Raw genomic sequence first — 20,862 nt, 5'->3', positions numbered from 1 at the left:
CAACAAAGAACAGTTAATAAATATTCAATAAATGGTAGCAATTATTTACTACTTAATCTTTCTGGGCCTTGGTCTTCTCACTGTTAATGACCATAGGTGTAGATTCTTCAAAGAGTTATTGAAGGGATTATATGAAATGTTGTATACAAAGTGCCCAATTAAACACAAGCAAGCACGCACTGAAATGACAGTGTGGGATACACGAAAATTTTTATAGAACAGATTTCCCCTAAATCTATCTATTCAATGTTAGTGTTCTATACCATTCTCTAATTTCTTGGGAAGGATAAGTCAGAAGCTCAAGTCAGCGGCTGGCCCCATGGCCGAGTGGTTAAGTCTGTGTGCTCCGCTTCAGGGGCCCAGGATTGCACTGGTTCAGATCCTGGGCGCGGACATGGCACCGCTCATCAGGCCATGCTGAGGCGACATCCCACGTGCCACAACTAGAAGGACCCACAACTAAAAAATACACAACTATGTATTGGAGGGCTTTGGGAGAAAAAGGAAAAAAAAAAACTTTCAAAAAAAAAAGAAGCTTAAGTCATAAAATGGTTAACTCTTAAAAAGTAACCATGATTTTCTGATCTCACAGGTACCTAACGAATGCTAACTTTTTGAATTTGACAAAGAAGGAAGCTTCTCCTTCTGATGAATACATAAAAAAATGAAACATCTTGCTCTGCTCCTATTATTTTTCTTATTTCTTAGATTTATTCTATTAGTGAGTATTTAATAGGAGAATCAAAGTGGAAGACTACTATGATATACTAGCTTAAGGGGAATTCCTAAGAACATTAAATAGTGGGATGCACTTTACAGAAAACCAAAATCTGGGAAAGTATAAGCAATGTGTTCAAAAGACTCTCATCTGGAGAACTGTTGCCAAATCTTTACAATAGGGTTTGTTGCTGAGAAAAGAATTCCTTTTGTAAGTGCACTATACAACGACTTATTTACAGAATTGGGGGTGGGGGTGGGAGTCAATTGTAAAGCACTGTGTATTAGGGAAAAAAAAGAGTTACCTGAGCTCTTTGGAAATGCCATCTTTAAAAGAGACACAAACTGCATGAATTAGCTGCAAAAAATTTATGTAAGTGTGATCGGTTCTGCTAGAGCTCAGTCAGTAAAACTTAACTTGGTCAGGCATGATGTTTTTCAGTTTGTAGAAGAACAAAAAAATGCAGATAGGGGCCGGCCCGGTGGTGTAGTGGTTAAGTTCACACATTCTGTTTCTCTGCGGCCTGAGGTTCACGGGTTCAGATCCCGGGTGCGGACATGGCACCGCTTGGCAAAAAGCCATGCTGTGGTAGGCATCCCACGTATAAAGTAGAGGAAGATGGGCATGGATGTTAGCTCAGGGCCAGTCTTCCTCAGCAAAAAGAGGAGGATTGGCAGTAGTTAGCTCAGGGCTAATCTTCCTCAAAAAGAAAAAAAGGAAATATCACTGCCCAGACCCAATATGTATTTAAGCAACCCTTTTTTCCATCTTTGCCCACACACTTTCTCAATTTTCCATTTTTATTATAGTATTTCCAAACCTAGTTCTCTAGGTTATACCAATTAATCTCAAAGCAGAGAGGCTGGCATAAATTCGACATTTCTAGAAGTAGAGAATAAAAGACTCTACAGCTTTCAATTGCCTATTTTAAAGAAAATGAAAACCGCTTTGTTCACTTGCTCAGCAGCTTTAAAAACAAACAACAAAGGTTTCATGTTGCCATAGTTTTATTTTAAAGAACAATACTTGTGAAGGGCAGGTAAGTAACTGGATGACAAAAGTAGGATAAGAAAACAAAAATAGAAACAATTTCATACGAGAAATATACTAACCAACTAAAAAAACCATCCTATTTTCCATCTAAATTAGTCCTAAAGTGAACCTCAAAAGTTTCCCTTTTGTCTTGATTTTATTCTTCTTTCAATTCCTTCCAGGAACACAGAGTACCCACCTCCTTCTGTGTGGCTAATAAACGGTACGTGATTTCAAGGAGCTTTAGAAGGTAGCATTCCTTGGCCACCTACTCATTTCAGGTGCACCCCATCATTTAACTATTCCAAAGAATTTCCTATGGAGCTAAACGTGTAGTATAACAACATGTTTCCATGTTTGCTCTAGGTGATCAAGGAGAAGGCCACAAAAGCTTTAGTTCCTGGGGCACTGTAGATCTCATGCACTGGACTGGCTCTAAGAAACTAGTGAGTGTTCAGCGTAATTAACCCAATATTCAGAATCCTTAATTTGTTCTATACTGACCTTTGCTTTTGGTCCCAATGAAAAATAAGCCGTATTGTAGCAGCATGTCCCCAGCTTTCCCCTGAGGGAAAAAAACCATAATAGTTGTATGTTGTCTTACTGACTAGGTCATAAGTCTCTCAGAATTCCTCTGACCAAATGCAGTTTTACTTTACTTAATTTAATATAATGAGAGTACACTTGGTTTCAAAAAACCTGTACATGGGAAACATCCTGAGATTAATAAATGTTTACCCATCCATGGAAATACTGCACATCATCCTCTATCTGCTTTTAGAAAACTTTATACGTTGAGTCAACATACTTGTCAGCCTTTCATATCATCAGGCCCACTGACACATTTCTAAACACCAGAAGAAAAGCAAAAATTCTGACAGAATATTCTTAAAGATTTTAGTAGAAATAAATCTTGAAGCATTGTGTTCAAACAAAACCATGACAGAGGTTAGGAAGAGACTCATAAGTCTATTCACTGTAGTGTGACTTGTATTTAAATGGATTCACCATGCTCCTGCCTAAGACTGAGCTTTCTGAGGGCAAGAGTCATCTTACAAATATTTATATGCTGAGAACCTGATATAATAGTTGCCAGATAGATGCTCAACAAATGTTTACTAAATAACTGAAAGGAAAAATTAGTATCTAAGGGCACTGTGCTCCATGTTTATATTTATCAGTGAACAAGACAGATACAGGCTCTGCTTTCGTGGAGCTTACAGTACTCAACAAGCATCAAATGAAAGAGGGAGGAAAAAAATGTGTTTAACTAAAAATGCTTATTTGATTAATTACCCACCCAATGCAGGAACTAGCAAGGCCTGATTTCTATCAATCTTTGTTGTCATCTGATTGGTTAAAATTACCTACAAAACAAAATGTGAAAAAATTAGGTGAGTCTCCCCCAAAAATGCAACTTCAGTATTCTGAACATAATTTAAAGAAAGACATATTTAGGTAATAAAAAGTTTTATGATAAATTTTTAATTTACCCATAAAAATGAGTAGCTGTCTGAAAACATGATTCTATTGAACAGAAAACATTTTTTAACAGACAAGAACAAAGTTCTTATTGTGAAAATAGAAGAATAAAAATATAATAGATAATACATAAAGGTCTAAAGAGACTATGTGTAAGAATTTTGTAACTAGGAGCATTGGAAAAACCTCACTTTTAAGTTTTGTATAAGCCAATAGAAACAACCAGAGCAATAACAACATCAGTAGTGGTAACAAACATTTATTACTTAATATTAATTAACATAACATTGAGTACTTAATTTATGCCAGAAACTATGTTAAGTGGTTTACCTTTATTATTTCACCTAATCTTCACAACTACTCTATGAATAAGGTATTATTATTATATTGTTATTCCAGTTTAACACATGAGGAATCAGAAGCTTAGAAAGCCTGAGTGTTCTTTACCACTGTTGCCACTCTAGAATATACTTATTCAAAGGATATAAAATCCTTAATAAATAACTCACTGTTTACATTTTTAGGGAAGAGACAAATAACAGTATTACCATTTGTAATTTTACAGAAAAAAGAAACTGAAGCAAAGAATTACGAGAAGAGAGCTAAAATCATAAAGAAAGTACAGTGTAAGTAAAAGAACTGGGAAAAAATAAAACCCAGTAATCAGGTCAAATGACCCCAAAGTATGACTGTTAGTCTGCTGGTAACAGATACAGGTGTGGCTTTACTCACAGATGGCCCTCAAAGCTAAAAATATTGTGAATTCTTTTGGATTAAATAGTGGCCTATAGAAAAGATTCCAGGGGCTGGCCCAGTGGTGCAGCGGTTAAGTGCACACGTTCCGCTTTGGTGGCCTGGGGTTTGCAGGTTTGGATCCCGGCTACAGACACGGCACCTCTTGGCATGCCATGCTGTGGCAGCCGTCCCACATCTAAAGTAGAGGAAGATGAGCATGGCTGTTAGCTCAGGGCCAGTCTTCCTCAGCAAAAAGAGGAGGATTGGCAGCAGATGTTAGCTCAGGGCTAATGTTCCTCAAAAAAAAAGAAAGAAAGAAAAGACTACATGTTTCGAAACACTAATTTTAAATTAGAGAAAACAAGTGTTTAAGGCTGACTTAATACAGTAAAAGTCAGATTATTTGGTACCTTATCATCCAAAATTCTCCAGAAATGGTTATTTAAAATATTTGTCCAATACAGATCTTCCCTTCAGAAATAAGATAGATACTACTGCAAGCTGGAACGGACAAAGAACTTCTATGAAAAGCAATGAGAAAAGGTACCTACTCTGAAAAAGTCATCAATTCTATAAGAAAACTGAGAAATAAAAGGCTATTTGGCTGTTCTTACTACAGTGGGAACACCCCAAAATTTTTGTTTATCTACAAAGGAAAAATCTGTGATCCATTTAGATCTCAGTTAGGCACCAAAAATGGATGGCATGACTTTCTTCTAGGTCCTCTTCCCTTAAGAGCCATAGTGGCTTCCCCACGTTTACTTCATACCAGGCATCTTAGAACAAGCTAAGCAGGAATTTAAATTGGTAATTAACTGAAATATATTACTAACTGGCATCCCAACATGCTAAACAATACCCTTTATGTACATACTAACAAGTATTTAAGCTTTAGCAACTGGGATATTTACTTACACTAACACTTTTTGGTTAGAGTGCACTATCCAATTTTGCAGCCATTAGCCACATAGAGCTTTTTCAAGTTAAATTAGGGGCCAGCCCCATGGCCAAGTGGTTACATTCCCACGCTCCACTGTTGTAGTCCAGGGTTTTGCTGGTTCGGATCCTGGGCACCAACCTAGCACTGCTCATCAACGATGCTGAAGCGGCATCCCACAAAGCAGAACTAGAAGGACCTACAACTAGAATATACAACTATCTACTGGGGGACTTTGGGGAGGAGAAGAAGAAGAAGAAGAAGCAAAAAAGAAGATTGGCAACAGATGTTAGCTCAGGGCCAATCTTTGGGAAAAAAAGTTTTAATTAATTAAAACTAAAAATTCAGTTCCTCAGTAACACTGGTCATATTTCAAGTGCTCGACAGCCATGCAACTACTGCATTAGACGGGCATTTTCATTTTTACAGTAAGTTCTCTCAGACAGCACTGGTTTAGAGAGTATTTAGTTTATCCATTACACATTTTGAGGAAAATGTAACTAGACATACTGGCTTATCAGCTGTTCCACATCCCAAAATTAGAATTTGCACTGTTAGCAAATATTTATAAAATAATTACACTACTTCTGCAAAAAACGTTGGGTTTACCATGATACAAATGAAAATTACTGTGTGATTACTCCAAGCTCCTAAAAAATGAGTCTTTAAAATAGTGAAGTAACAATCACCTTGACATTATTAACTGCATTGCTTTAAAAATACTTCTGCTACCCAAATGTCCTTCAGTTGATGCATAGATAAAATGTGGTACAGCGATAAAATGCAAAGTTATTTGAATACTGATACATGCTACAACGTGGATGAATCTTGAAAACATTACGCAAAGTGAAAGAAGCCATACATAAAAGACCACATACTGCATGATTCTATTTATATAAAATATCCAGAAAAGACAAATCCAGAGAGACAGAAAGCAGACTAGTGGTTGTTGGTGGTAAAGGGAGGGTGCAATGGGGAGTGATGGCTAACGGGTATTTTTTTGGGGGGGTGAAGGAAATATTCTAACATTAGATAGTGACGGCTGCACAACTCTGTGAATATATTAAAAACCACTGAACTGTACACTTTAAAAGAGTGAATTTTATCGTATGATAATTATATCTCAATAAAGCTGTTAAAAAACATTCTGCTAATAATCAAATAAATGCATCTCTAAAAGGACTCTTTCCCTATCAGTTTGGCAAAGATTTAAAAGACTCAAAATTGGTAAAGATGAAAGAAAACAAGAATTCCCATTCATTGCTGTAGAGAATATACTGTGGAATACAATTTCTGAGGGCAATTTGATAATATATATCAACATGTTTAAAAATAGAGATATCCCTTGGGCTTAATACTTTCAGAAATAATGGGACAAATGGACAAAGCAGCATATATAGAGTTGTTGATTGAAATATTTTAAACGGTGAAAAACTGGAGCTAGCTTTAAAGACAATCAATAGCGAGGTGGTTAAAAAATTATGCCACAATCATAGAATGGAATACCATGGAGCTGTTAAGGTAAGGTAGACATATAAAGTAGTATATATGGATAGGAAGATATTCACAAAATATTAAATGAAAACAAAAAATTGCTTTGTATAACAGCATGCATAATTTGATTTCACTTTAAAAATATGTTTAGATGTGCAAAGAATAAGTGTGGAAAAATATGTACACCAAACTCAACAATAATCATCTCTGGGTAATAGATAATTACTTACTATCTACATCTTTGTTCAGAAATTTTTTTACAGCAAGCATATAGAACTTAAAATTGTAAACTGTATTCATGATCAAAGGTCATACATGTTTCTATAAATGCTAACTGGGAAATTAAAAATCAAGCAAGGAAAAATTTATAAAGTAAGAGGGGAAAGAATGCCCTCAACCCTACAAAATCCTATCTCTAGAAGTAGCCACTGTGAATGTTTTGGTCCTTTCAGATCTTTTCCTTCATATATAGAAATATAATGGCACGTACATAATTTTTATTTTTCTCAAAAGTGGGATCACACTAAATATATTATTATGCAACTTGAATTTTTTCACTTAATCATATATCTGGATATATCTTGTTCCATGTTAGTGAGTGTATATTTACATTACTCTTCTTAAACCTTGCATAGTATTCCATGTTATTGTTTGGATCACTTTTTTAGTCAGAAAAGATGAAGCTACTTTTGTTAAAAACAAAAACCTAAGGGGGCTGGCCCCGTGGCCGAGTGGTTGGGTTCACGTGCTCTGCTGCAGGCGGCCCAGTGTTTCGTTGGTTCGAATCCTGGGTGCGGACATGGCACTGCTCATCAAACCACGCTGAGGCAGCGTCCCACATGCCACAACTAGAAGGACCCACAACGAAGAATATACAACTATGTACCGGGGGCTTTGGGGAGAAAAAGGAAAAAATAAAAATCTTTAAAAAAAAAAACAAAACAAAAACAAAAACCTAAGGAATTATGCAACCCATTAGTCTTGAGTGCCCCCTACTGGAGGTTCTTCACTGATATTAACAAAACGCTAAATTACAAATTAATGGCAAGAAATAATTCAAAGACAGGACAGTATGATTTTCAGCATACGGCAAAAAAAAAATCTAAAAACTCAAAAGAAAAGATGTTTTGAAATGATTTTATCAAGAAGTTCTTTCTTTCTTTATGATGTATTATAGGTATGTACTAAGGACTCTCTAATGGGGGTAAAGATAAGAAAATCAACTTAAGCAGTTTGAACTTCTCCCATTTCCCTCCCAGACAAGCATGTATATTTGTGTCAGTGGTGGGATAAGGTTGCAGAATGGGAAGTGATAGCAAACAGGCAGTAAAAAAAAAAAAAAGAGTTTTTCCTCACTCCTTTTTCTCTTTACTTCTACGCTTATTTTTACCTCTCTCTTCACAATTCAAATCTAGAAGTTAGCTCCATCTCCACACATCTAGGTTATTTATAACATGTAATTTTTCTATCTGTCTGAGTCTGTGATTTTAGACTATGTGATAATCAAGGACTCAGAGTAAAAGAAAAATGGGGCTATTGGAAGAGCTTACCTGAAAAAATCAAGTATATTCAAAGAAAACACTGCAATTACCAAAGGTGGCATTTCTTTATCAAAGTCCATTTTAAAAATATGGCATCTTGATTATGCTTGTTATTTTCCAGGAAAACTGATAAACAACACTTACAAGTGGATTTTTTACAGAAACCAAACCAAAACAAACATACATTCAAAATTCTATGTCTATATTGTTTGCTTTTAGTCAAGCAAACTCTATTTTGCTATTTCTAGACATTAATGTTTTATACAATCTTGACTTTACCAGAAAATCCTCTTAACTAATAATACTTACAGCTAATCTGTGATTATTTGCAAGGCTGATCATTTGCTGGGCTAGGCCATTTAACAATCGAGTACGAAGGGATAGGTCATCTAGGTCATGACGAAAAGGAAAAGCAATACCATCCACTATCACTAATCGAACCTAAATACAGAAGAGATAATATGAGGTTTGGTATTAAAAAGAAAATAATAAAAATGGCATACAAAAGCATAGACTATTGCAGAAAAAAACCCCTTAAAATCTAGGGTTCTACTTCCAAATCTCCAAAGGTTTTATTTTGGAGAGTTATAAATGTATTCATTCAATGCTTTCTGCACTAATCACCAATAATTAAAATGTACTCTGGTTTGATAATTTATCAACTTAAAAAAGTAATTCAACAAAAAGAAAAAGGAACAATTACAATTTTCTTATAATTTGCCACTAAACAGTCTACAGAGGTATTTTATACTGATACAAAGCACATTTGAAGTTTTAGTAAAGCAAATTCTCAATTAAATATGTCACTTTTACCTCCAGGATTCTTTTTATATTAAAAAAAACCTATTCAAATATTAAATTATAATATCTTCTTCAAAAACTTAATTCTTGGTATTCTTTTTCCCTTAACTTTAAATATACCATAGGGCAATTAACCATTACAGACTCTGTTATAACACAGAATTCATCTTGAGGCAGGTTTGTCTTAAATTCCAATCAAGGAAGTTTACTTATAGATGATAAACATTTTCATAACAGTTTCACTTTACTCAGCCATAAAAAGGAATGAAGTACTGACACACGCTACAAAGTGGATGAACTTTGAACACATTATGCTAAGTGAAAAAGTCAGACAAAAAAGGTCACATATCATGATTCCATTTTTATGCAACATCCAGAATAGGTAAATTCATAGAGACAGAATGCAGATTGGTGGTTGCCAGGGGCTTTGCAGGGAGGGAGGAATAGAAGGCAAATCCTTAATGGGTATAAGTTTCCTTTTAGGGTTATGAAAATGTTTTGGAACTAGATCGAGGTAGTGATTGCACAACATTATGAATGTACTAACTGCACTGAATTTTCACTTTAAAATGGTAAATTTTATTAGGTGAATTTAACCTCAATAAAAACCTGAAACCAACAAAAGCTTTCTGTAAGACTCAACTGGCTATATGGTATTTATAGTAGAGTACTGTACCTTTTATTATTACTTTTAAATGGTTTATATCAGCAACTTTATAATAAACTTACGTATGTATATATGTGTGTACATTTTTTTCCTGGAAAGCCAGTCATTAAACATTTACCAGCATACCAAGAGAAGAAAGAAGAATCAGATTATATATATATTTATTCAGTGGTTCTCAAAGGCCAGAAGGTGGTAGGATGACGTATTCACATTGTTGAAAGAAAAAAACTCCCAATGAAAAACTGTATATCTGGCAAAAGTATTCTTCAAAAATGAAGCAGAAATTAAGACATTACCAGGTAAACAAAAAATGAGAGCTCATCACTAGTAGATCTAGCCTACAAGAAATGCTAAACAGAGTCCTTCAGGCTGAAATGAAAGGACACTAGTTAGTAACTCAAATCCACACACAGAAATAAAGAACACCAGTAAATATAACTATGTAAGTAAATCTAAAAGTCAGCATTAGGGGCCAGTCCAGCGGCAGAGCGGTTAAGTGTGCATGTTCTGCTTCGGTGGGCCAGGGTTCACCGGTTCAGATCCCGGGTGCAGACATGGCACCACTTGCCAAGCTATGCTGTGGTAGGCGTCCCACATAGAAAGCAGAGGGAGATGGGCACAGATGTTAGCTCAGGGCTAGTCTTCCTCAGCAAAAAGAGGAGAACTGGCAGCAGTTAGCTCAGGGCTAATCTTCCTCAAAAAATAAATAAATAAATAAATAAATAAATAAATAAATAAATAAAATAAAAGTCAGCATTAATGTTTTAGTTTGTACCTACTCTTACTTTCTTTTTTCTTTCTTTTTTTTTCCAGGAAGATTAGCCCTGAGCTAACTGCTGCCAATCCTCCTTCTTTTTCTGAGGAAGACTGGCCCTGAGCTAACATCCGTGCCCATCTTCCTCTACTTTGTTTTACACGTGGAATGCCTACCACAGCAGGGCTTGCCACGTGGTGCCATGTCCGCATCCGGGATCTGAACTGGTGAACCCTGGGCCACCAAAGCGAAATGTGAGCACTTAACTGCTGCACCACCAGGCCAGCCCCTCTTATTTTCTTTTTTATTTAAAAGACAGCTATATAAAACAGTAATTATAAACCTATGTTGATGAGCATCCAATGTTTAAAGATGTCATTTGTGACAATAACAACATAAAGGAGGATAAATGGAGCTATATAGCAGCAAAATTTTTGTATACTGGCGAAACTAAGTTGGTATTAATTCAAACTAGATTACTATGAATTAAGATGTTAATTGTAATCACCAGGGCAACTAAGAAAATAGCTTAAAAATATACAGTAAAAGAAAGGAGAAAAGAATCAAAATTAAACACTAGAAAATATCTAACAAAAAAAAAGAAGGTAGTAATGGAGAAACTGGGAAACAAGATATAAGACATATATAAAACAAATAGCAAAATGGCACAAGTGCCTTCTTATAAGTAAGAAGATAAAATGTAAAGGGATTAAACTCTCCAATTAAAAGGCAGAGATTGGCAGAATGGATTTAAAAAATGATCCAACTATAGGCTTTCTACAGGAGATTCATTTTAGGTCCTAAGATACAAGTTAAGAATGAAAGGATGGAAAAAGATATTCCCTGAAAAAGTAACCAAAAGAGAGTTGTAGTGGCCATACGAATAACGGATAAAAGAGACTTTAAGACAAAAATTGTTATAAGAGATGAAGAAGGACATTGTATCATAATAAAAGGGTCAATCTATCAAGAAGACATAACGATTATAAATATATATACCTAACAAGAGCATCCTAAAATATATAAAGCAAAAACTGACAAAATTAAAGGAAGAAATAAGACAGTTCTGTGGCTGGCCCAGTGGCCAAGTGGTTAAATTTGCGTGTTCCGCTTCAGTGGCTCAGTGTTTTGCTGGTTCGGATCCTGGGCATGGACATGGCACTGCTCATCAAGCCATGCTGAGGCAGCATCCCACATGCTACAACTAGAAGGAGCCACAACTGAAAAAAAAAATACACAACTGTGTACCAGGGGGCTTTGGGGAGAAAAGGAAAAATAAAATCTTAAAAAAAAAAAAGACAGACAGACAGTTCTACAATAATAATTGGAGATCTCAACACCCCACATTCAATGATGGATAGAACTAGACAAAAGATAAACAAGGAAAGGGAAGACTTAGGAACACCATAAACCAATTAGAACTAACAGATATATATATAAAACCCTCCACTCAACAAGAGCAGAACATACATTCTTCTCAAGTGCACGTGGAACATTCTCCTGCACAGACCAGACGTTAGGTCACAAAATAAATCTCAATAAATTTACAAAGATAGAATCATATAAAATATCTTCTCAGACCAGAATGGAATGAAATTAGAAACAAACAGCAAAAGGAAATTTGGAAAATTTACAAATATATGGAAATTAAACAACATACTCTTAAATAACCAATAAGTCAAAAAAGAAATAACAAGGGGAATTAGAAAATACTTAAGAATGAATGAATATGAAAACACAATATACCAAAACTTATAGGATGCTATGAAGTGCTCAGAGGAATCTGTATAGCTCTAAACAACTATATGTAAAAAAAAAGAAAGAGAAAGATCTCAAACCAATAACCTAAACTTATGCAAAACTAGAAAAAGAACAGCAAACTAAACCCAAAGAAAGCAGAAGAAAGGAAGCAATAAGATCAGAGTGGAAATAATCAAAACAGACAAGAGAGAAACCACAGGGGAAATCAATGAAATGAAAAGTTAATTCTTTGAAAAGATCAGTAAAATTGACAAACCTTTAATTAAACTAACTAAGAAAAAAAGAGAAAAGACTCAAATTACTCAAATCAAGAATGAAAGTGGGGTCACTGCTACCAACCTTATAGAAATAAAAACAATTAAAGAGAATATAATGAACATTCATATGTCAAAAAATTAAATAACCTAGATGAAATGGACAAATTCATTGAAAGACACAAACTACCAAAACCGACTGGAGAAACAGAAAATCTGAATAGACCTATAACAAGCAAAGATACTGAATCAATAATCAAAAACCTTCCAACAGAGAAAAGATCAGGACCAGATGGCTTCACTGGTGAATGCTATTAAATGTTTAAAGAATTTACACCAATCCTTCTCCAAATTTTTCAAAAAATAGAGGGGGGAACACTTCCTAACTTACTCTATGAAGCCAGTATTACACTGATACCAAAGCCAAAGACATCACCAGCAAAGACAACTACAGACCAATTACAGATGCAAAAATCCTCAATAAAATACTTGCAAACCGAATTCCGCAGCATATTAAAAGGATTATATACCATGATCAAGTGGGACTTAATCTGGGAATGCAAAGGTGGTTCAACATAGGAACATCAATCAATGAAATACACAATATGAATGATGTGGGGGAACCCACATGATCATCTCAATTGATGTAGAAAAAGCATTTGACAAAACCCAACACCTTTCATAATAAAAACAATCAACAGACTAGGAATAGAAGAGAGCCTCCTCAACCTGAAAAGGAGCCCACAGCTAATATCATAAAGTCAATTCCCGTAATTTGCAGTTACGTTCTACAAAGTCACCAGGAAAGCTGGATGAGGGAATATTGAACCATTGCTCCTAGGGGAAATAGAGGGTTAAGTTTCTGCGAGCTTCTGGTCACATTTTTGTTAACTGATCAATATAAAACCTTATGTGTATTTCTATTTAAAGACATTTAACATATATCGTTGATTCACTAACACTGAAGTTGCAGCCAACAGCACCATAACTCATGCAGGAACGATGCTTATTCTAATGTATGTATTTTCTCCCTAACACAGATCACAGCCTTCTTGCACTTAGGAACAACAGATAGCACTTCAGAATGATGCTTGAGGGCCATGTTAAACAGTAAAATCACCAACAAAAGCACAAAAATAAAAAAAAATATGGCATTAAATAAATCATGAAGAGGACCCTGTTTACAGTAGGAGAACTGAAACAAGAATGCAGAGAATCACCTTGTTCAACCTCAGCTGGGAAAATGTGTATTGGGAGACTCAAATTTTTGCCACTCTATGCTTGTCCACTACTATGCACTGAATTGTGTCCTCACATACAAAATTCATATGTTGAAGCTCTAACCCCCAATGTAACTATATTTGGAGATAGGACTTCTAAGGAAGTAATTAAGGTCAATTGAGGTCATTAAGGGTGAGGCCCTGATCTGACAGGATTAGTGTCCTTAGAAGAAGAGACCCCAGAGAACTCACTCTTTCTTGATCTGCCATGTGAAAAACCGCAAGAAGGCAGCCTTCTGTAAGCCAGGAAGAGAGCCCTTGCCAGAAACAGAATCAGCTGGAACCTTAATCTTGGACTTCTACCCTCCAAACTATGAGAAAATAAATTTTTGTTGTTAAAGCCAGCCAGTCTTGGTATTTTTATTATGGCAGCCAGAGCTGCCTAATACATCTACAAATGACTGTGGAAATGTTGTATTTATTTTGGGATTACATATAAAGTTTAGCAAGTAGGTGAATTCACAATTACAAAATATGCAAACAACGATGATCAACTGTATTTTTTTTTTTGGAGGAAGATCAGCCCTGAGCTAACATCTGTGCCAATCTTCCTCTACTTTCTATGTGGGACGCCTACCACAGCATGGCTTGATGAGCAGTGTCATGTCCGCACCTGGGATCCAAACCAGCAAACCCCAGCCCGCTGAAGCAGAATGTGCAAACTTAACCGCTGCACCACTGGGCCGGCCCCTCAACTGTACTTAATGGTGATAGACTGAAAGCTTTCTCCCAACGAGCAGGAATAAGACAAGGATGCCTGTTTTTATCACTGTTCCTCAAAATTGTACTAGAAGTTCTAGCCAGAGCAATTAGGCAAGAAAAAGAAATAAAAAGCATCCAAATTGAAAGTAAAGTCTAAAATCTCTATTCATAGATGACACAACCTTATATATAAAAAATCCTAAAGAATCCACAAAAAATTACTAAAACTAATCAATAAATTCAGCAAAGTTGAGGTATACAAGATCAACTTATAAAAATCAGCTGTGGGGCCGGCCCCGTGGCCGAGTGGTTAAGTTCGTGTGCTCCGCTTCGGCGGCCCCGGGTTTTGCTGGTTCGGATCCTAGGTGCAGACATGGCACTGCTCATCAGGCCACGCTGAGGCGGTGTCCCACATGCCACAACTAGAAGGACCCACAACTAAAATATACAACTATGTACTGGGGGCATTTGGGGAGAAAAAGCAGAAAAAAAATCAGTTGTATTTCTATATACTGGCAATAAACAATCCAAAAATGAAATTTAAAAAAACAATTTCATTTACAATGGCATCGAAAAGAATAAAATACTTAGGAATACTTGTACATTAAAAGCTATAAAGCATTGTGGAAAGAAGTTAAAGAAGACCTAAATAAACAGACTGATATCCTGTGTTCATGGATTAGAAGACTTAATATTAAAATATCAATATACTCAATCTACAGATTCAGTATAATTTCAGTCAAAATTCCAACTGTATTTCTGCAGAAATGGACAAGCCTCCATTCATATGGATCAAATTCATATGGAATTGCAAGGGACCCAGAATAGCCAAAACAACCTTGAAAAGAAAGAACAAAGTTGGAGGACTCACATATCTCAATTTCAAAACATACTATGAAGCTACAGTAATGAAAACAGTGTGATACTAGCATTAGAATACATATATATACATCCAGGGCTGGCCCCGTGGCGAAAATCATTGAGTTCAAGTGCTCTGTTTCGGCGGCCCAGGGTTTCACTGGTTCGGATCCTGGGCGCGGACATGGCACCGTTCATCAGGCCATGTTGAGGCAGTGTCCCAAAATAAGGCACCCTAGCATACTGAACATCTTACGTTGAAGGAGTTTGTGAAAATGGCAGGAGGAGGAAGGTCACTTTAACCTCCCCGACCTTGCTCTTCTTCCCTGAAAAGACATAAATCTCCTGTGTGAAAGGTACCCTCCCAGTATCAGAAGGGAGACATCCTTACCACCAGAGACAGGTAATTTATGGCTGAGAAGTCTGTATAAACAAACCTTGTTAATCTAATCCTTATCTTACAAGTTATTCCTTCACAATTTACCACCTCTAACCCAAAACCCTTTGTCTTACCAATTCTTCACAAATTTGTTTTTGTCTAAAAGGTATAAAAGCTTTCTGCTCTGGGCACTTTGTATTTCATTTTTTTGTGAAGGCTCCTATGTACATGTACATGTAAAGTTTCATGACCTTGGATTTGGCAATGGATTCTTATAAATGACACCAAAAACACAAATCACCACCACCACCAATAGACAAATGGGACTTCACCAAAATTTAAAACCTTTGTGCATCAAAGGACACTATTGAGAAAGTGAAAAGAAAATCCACAGAATGGAGAAAGAGTACTTAAGGGAAAACAAATGACTTTTTGGAAAAATAAATAGGTCCTTAGGAGAACAGACAAGAGATTTGATAGTTTTGTGACAATGTCTATCCTGGTGAAAGTTCCATGTAAACTTTCTTACAATTTATTGTAAGAAGAGTGTGTATTCTGCTGTTGTTGGGAAAAGCAGTCTATGGATACCCATTATATCCAGTTGACTGTGTTACTGAGTTTAAGTATGTCCTTACTGGTTTTCTGCCTGTTGGATCTGTCCTTTTCTGAAAGGTCTTGATGTCTCCAAATATAATAGTGAATCCATCCATTTCTCCATGCAGTCCTGCCATTTTTTGCCTCATGCAGTTTGATGCTCTGTTGTCAGGCACACACAAGTTATGGATTGTTATGTGTTTTTGGAGAATTGGCCCCTTTCTCATTATGTAATTTCCCTTTTTATCCCTGATAACTTTCCTTGGTCTGAAGTCTGTTCTCTAAAGTAAATATAGCTATTCCCGCTTTCTTTCAATTGGTATTAGAATGGTATCTCTTTCTCCAATCATTTATTTTTTATTTTTTTTAAAGATTGGCCCCTGAGTTAACAACTTGCCAATCTTTTGTTGGTTTTTTTTGCTTTTTTCTCCCCAAATCCCCCCAGTAAATAGTTGTATACTTTTAGTTGTGGGTCCTTCTAGTTGTGGCATGTGGGACGCCGCCTCAATATGGCCTGATGAGCGGTGCCATGTCCACGCTCAGGATCCGAACCGGCAAAACCCTGGGCCGCTGAAGCAGAGTGCACACGCTTAACCACTCGGCCATGGGGCCGGCCCCTCTAATCATTTATTTTTAATCTACACGTATCTGCAGCAGCAGCTCTGACTGCCCATGGGTCCTGTCCCCATGCTATTCCATACTATTCTCTAAATAAAAGAGCACTACTGCCAGGGGAAAAAAAAAAAAATCTACACGTATCTTTATATTTAAAGTGGGTTTCTTGTAGACAAAACATAGTTGGATCTTGTTTTTTGATCCACTGGTACAACCTTTTTGAAGGGCAATTTGTGTTAAACAGAAAGACTTCATTCAAGAATATTGCAATAGGGGTATCGCAATAGGCGAGAGAGATCAGGCTCCACCCCAAACACAACAAAGACAAGTTCATAGCCAAGGAGCAGGGCAAGGATGTCAGTGAATGGAACATTACTAAGAGATGACATCAAGAGCAGGGGGATTCTTGCTCAACTGACCTAACAGGATTCTTGTTATAGGCAGGCCAAAGTCATATACATCAAAGGTGGGGAACGAGGAACTTCAGATATCAAGGGTGATCAGATATTAAGGGTGGGATATTCTCTCTAAACTAACTTAACAGGATTGTTTACTATCATATATCCATATTCATAGCAGCATTATTCACAATATAGTCATGTGTCACTTAAAGGGGATACATTCTGAGAAATGCATCCTTAGGCAATTTCATCACTGTGTGAACATCATACAGTATTACACAAACTTAGATGGTATAGCCTCCTGCAGACCTAAGCTATATGGCACTAATCTTATGGGACCACTGTTGTATATGTGCTCTGTCATTGACCAAAACATCATTATGCAGCTCATGACTGTAATGAACTGGGCTGGTCAGGCCAAAGACAGGATGTGGGTCAAAGTCCAGACTTATTTCAAAAGAGGGCTCAGAGAAGGCTGACTAAAGTTTTGTCAAGGAGTGTCTTTGTCATGTATAATGTTTATCAAAATTAAAGATGCACATACTCTTTAATATTACGATTTTAATACTTAGAATTTATCCCATAAACATACAAGTGCACCCCAAGATATATGTATAACGATTATCTCCAAACCATTCTTGATAATAGCATCTAAAAGTCCAACAACAGAGGACTGGTTAAATAAATTAAGGTACCTACTTTTTCCTCTCAATTTTTTTTTATTGTGGTAAAACACACATAACGTAAAATTTACCATCTTAATCATTTTTAAGTGCACAGTTTTATGATATTAAATACATTCATAGTGCCATGTTACCATCTCCAGAACACTTTTCATCTTGTAAAACTAAAACTCCATACTCATTAAACAATAACTTTCCATTCTCCTCTTCCCCCGAGGCCCTGGCAACCAACATTCTACTTTCTGTCTCTATGAGTTTGACTACTCTTGATACCTCATATAAGTAGAATCATATGGTATGTCTTTTTTTGTGACTGGCTTATTTCACTTAGCATAATGTCCTCAAGACCTGTGTTGTAGCATATGTCAGAATTAATTTCTTTTTTTCTTCCTGCTTTTTCCCCCCAATCCCCCCAGAACATAGTCGCATATTTTAGTTGTGGATCCTCCTAGTTGTGGCATGCAGGACGCTGCCTCAGCATGGCCTGATGAGCAGTGCCATGTCAGTGCCCAGGACCTGAACTGGAGAAACACTGGGCCTCCTGAAGCAGAGCGCGTGAACTTAACCACTCAGCCTTGGGGCTGGCCCCAGAATTTCTTTCCTTTTTAAGGCTGGATAATATTTCATTGTACGTATGTACTACATTTTGCTTATCTATTCATCCATCAATGGATACTTGGGTTGCTTCCACATTTTACCTATTATGAATAATGTTGCTATGAACATAGGTGTACAAATATCTCTCTAAGACCTTACTTTCAATTCTTTACTTATATACCCAGACACAGAACTGCTGGATGATACAGTAATCCCAATTTCAGTTTTTTGAGGAACCTTCATATTTTTTTCTACAGCAACTATACCATTTTACATTCCTACCAACAGCTGAAAGGTACCTTCTTAAAATGAAATAATATGCAGCTGAAAAAAGAATGAGGTCTATCCATATGTGTTGGTACCAAAATACATGCAAAACACTAATCCAAGATGGAAGGTATAGAAAATATTACATTATTATCCTATTAAGAAATGTTAAAAATGGGTAGATAGATAGTGCAATATCTATAAAAAAAATGCTTTTGAGAAGACACACAAGAAAGTATTAATAGTAGTCAACTTTGGAGAGAGGCACTAGGAAACAGTAGCAAAAGGGAGGTTTTCTTTTTCATTTTATACCTTCCTATACAGTTTGTTTGATAGGAGCTATTCCACCCTTACTGGAGGTGGAACCTCTTTATTATTTCAATTTCTTACTTTGGGCATTTATATATATATTTATTTTTACATATACACATATGTGTGTGTGTGTGTGTATATATATGCTATAAAAGGTAAACATAAAATTGTAGGACAAGGAAGAGATTTTCAGAATTGGCTCATGCCACTGAACTATTTACTTATTTTTTGTGCTAATCAAACACCTTCAAACATACTTGATTAGTTATATTTCAGTAGTTTGAGTCATACCTTTGAGTGTTCTGAAAGGAAGTCTGGAAGGAGATAAACTTGTGCCAGTAGCTCTGTGTAGTCACGACAACGAAAATAATAAATATGGGAAAGAATATTTTCAAGAGTGAAATCCTCCAAAGCTTTTGAGTACTCTGAAATAAACAACAAAACGCTATTAAAATAATTAGTTTTACCTGTTTTGATTTATTGGTGACTGTGGGAAAACAATGTCTTTGAATAACAAAATGCTTCACTGTAAATAGCAAAACCATTCACTTTAATTGAAAGACAAAACTGTAGCAAAATTATTATAAACTATCATTTCATCATTCCTGGTCTCTTATTTTTATCTTTCCATTGTTTCCTTATATACTAGGCTATCTAGAAATTGTTTATACACATACACGACTAGAGTTTTAATGCCTGCGGTCTTCATATTTCTAGCTAATTTCCATTGAATAGAAGTAACATAATGGAATTCCTCTTGTTTTTTCCACAGGACTACAAATTAAGAGTTAAAAGGAATAATGCTCAAAAGAAGCATTTTTTTCCCTCTTAAACGTTGTAGTATAACTTGTTATTTAACTAGAAACAACAACAACAAAAATTCTGTCCTTAGATTGAATTTAAAAAAATAACCCGTTTGGTTTGGTACATATTTCAGAGAGAAACCAATTTAAAACTATTGCATTTTAAAATGTACTTAAGTTTTAACATTGAAAAAAAAGCCCAAGAAATTAAATTTCAGAAAACATTGCCTATTGCAAATATACATTTAAAAAGTTCTTTTTCCTTTGATGAGGAAGATTCATCCTGAGCTAACATCTGTTGCCAATCTTCTATTTTGTATGTGGGTTGCCACCACAGCATGGCCATGACTGGTGTAGTTCTGCACCTGGGAACTGAACACGGGCTGCCAAAGCAGAGAGAGCCAAATTTAACCACTAGGCCACCAGGGCTGGCCCCTAAAAAGTTCATTTTACCCAAAAAATAACAGCTTAATCACACACCAATCATTAAATACTCTCTATCCTAGTACCATACCTACAATATTTACAATGAGATTTTAAGACACTATTACAAATACACATTGTAATATGAGTAGCTTTAAGGACTTTCAGTAGATACACTGGTCATTAGTTAAAAGGAACACCTAGTACTCTCATGGAAAATAAAGATATCCAACGGCCGGCCCCGTGGCCGAGAGGTAGAGTTCGCGTGCTCTGCTTCAGCGGCCAGAGTTTTGCTGATTTGGATCCTGGGCGCGGACATGACACCACTTGTCAGACCATGCTGAGGCGGTGTCCCACATAGCACAACCAGAAGGACCTACAAGTAGAATATACCACTATGTACTGGGGAGCTTTGGGGAGAAAAAGAAGAAAGAAAGAAAGAAAAAAGATTGGCAACAGATGTTAGCTCGTGTCAATATTTAAAAAAAAAAAGAGATCCAGCTGATTACACTCATTCAAAGGGAATACAGTCATGCACTGTATAATGATGTTTCCATCAACGATGAACTACATATACAATCGTGATGCTATAAGATTAGTAACATACTGCCTAAGTGTGTAGTAGGCTATACCATCTAGGTTTGTGTAAGTACCCTTTATGATTTTTGCACAATGACGAAATCGTCTAATGATGGGTTTCTCAGAATATATCCCCATTAAGCACAGGACTATACAAGCATCTTACGAAGAGTATTACGTTTTTTAAAACTTC

At 36.1% G+C, this 20,862-nt stretch overlaps 1 protein-coding gene and 1 long non-coding RNA gene across 2 annotated transcripts in view; one reads left to right on the top strand and one right to left on the bottom strand.

The window, feature by feature from the left end:
• The window catches only part of RAD51C (RAD51 paralog C), a 30,999-nt gene that overhangs the window by 6,042 nt on the left and 4,095 nt on the right, over positions 1-20,862 (bottom strand). The window contains exons 4-7 of the mRNA XM_001500643.7: positions 19,156-19,289; positions 8,249-8,380; positions 3,051-3,117; positions 2,255-2,315 (exon numbers count right to left, since the gene is read on the bottom strand). Of these exons, the coding sequence (XP_001500693.6) occupies positions 2,255-2,315; positions 3,051-3,117; positions 8,249-8,380; positions 19,156-19,289 (394 nt within the window). The remainder of the gene's footprint in view (positions 1-2,254; positions 2,316-3,050; positions 3,118-8,248; positions 8,381-19,155; positions 19,290-20,862) is intronic.
• On the top strand, positions 1,933-4,564 carry LOC111775677 (uncharacterized). Its single transcript, XR_011423254.1, has 4 exons — positions 1,933-1,973; positions 2,117-2,196; positions 3,798-3,858; positions 4,432-4,564. It is a non-coding gene; the product is annotated as an uncharacterized lncRNA (long non-coding RNA).

Source organism: Equus caballus, chromosome 11, assembly GCF_041296265.1.
Source record: "Equus caballus isolate H_3958 breed thoroughbred chromosome 11, TB-T2T, whole genome shotgun sequence".
Lineage (NCBI taxonomy): Eukaryota > Metazoa > Chordata > Mammalia > Perissodactyla > Equidae > Equus > Equus caballus.
Note: the sequence above shows the minus strand (reverse complement) of the source record. Positions and strands in the feature narration are given on the sequence as shown.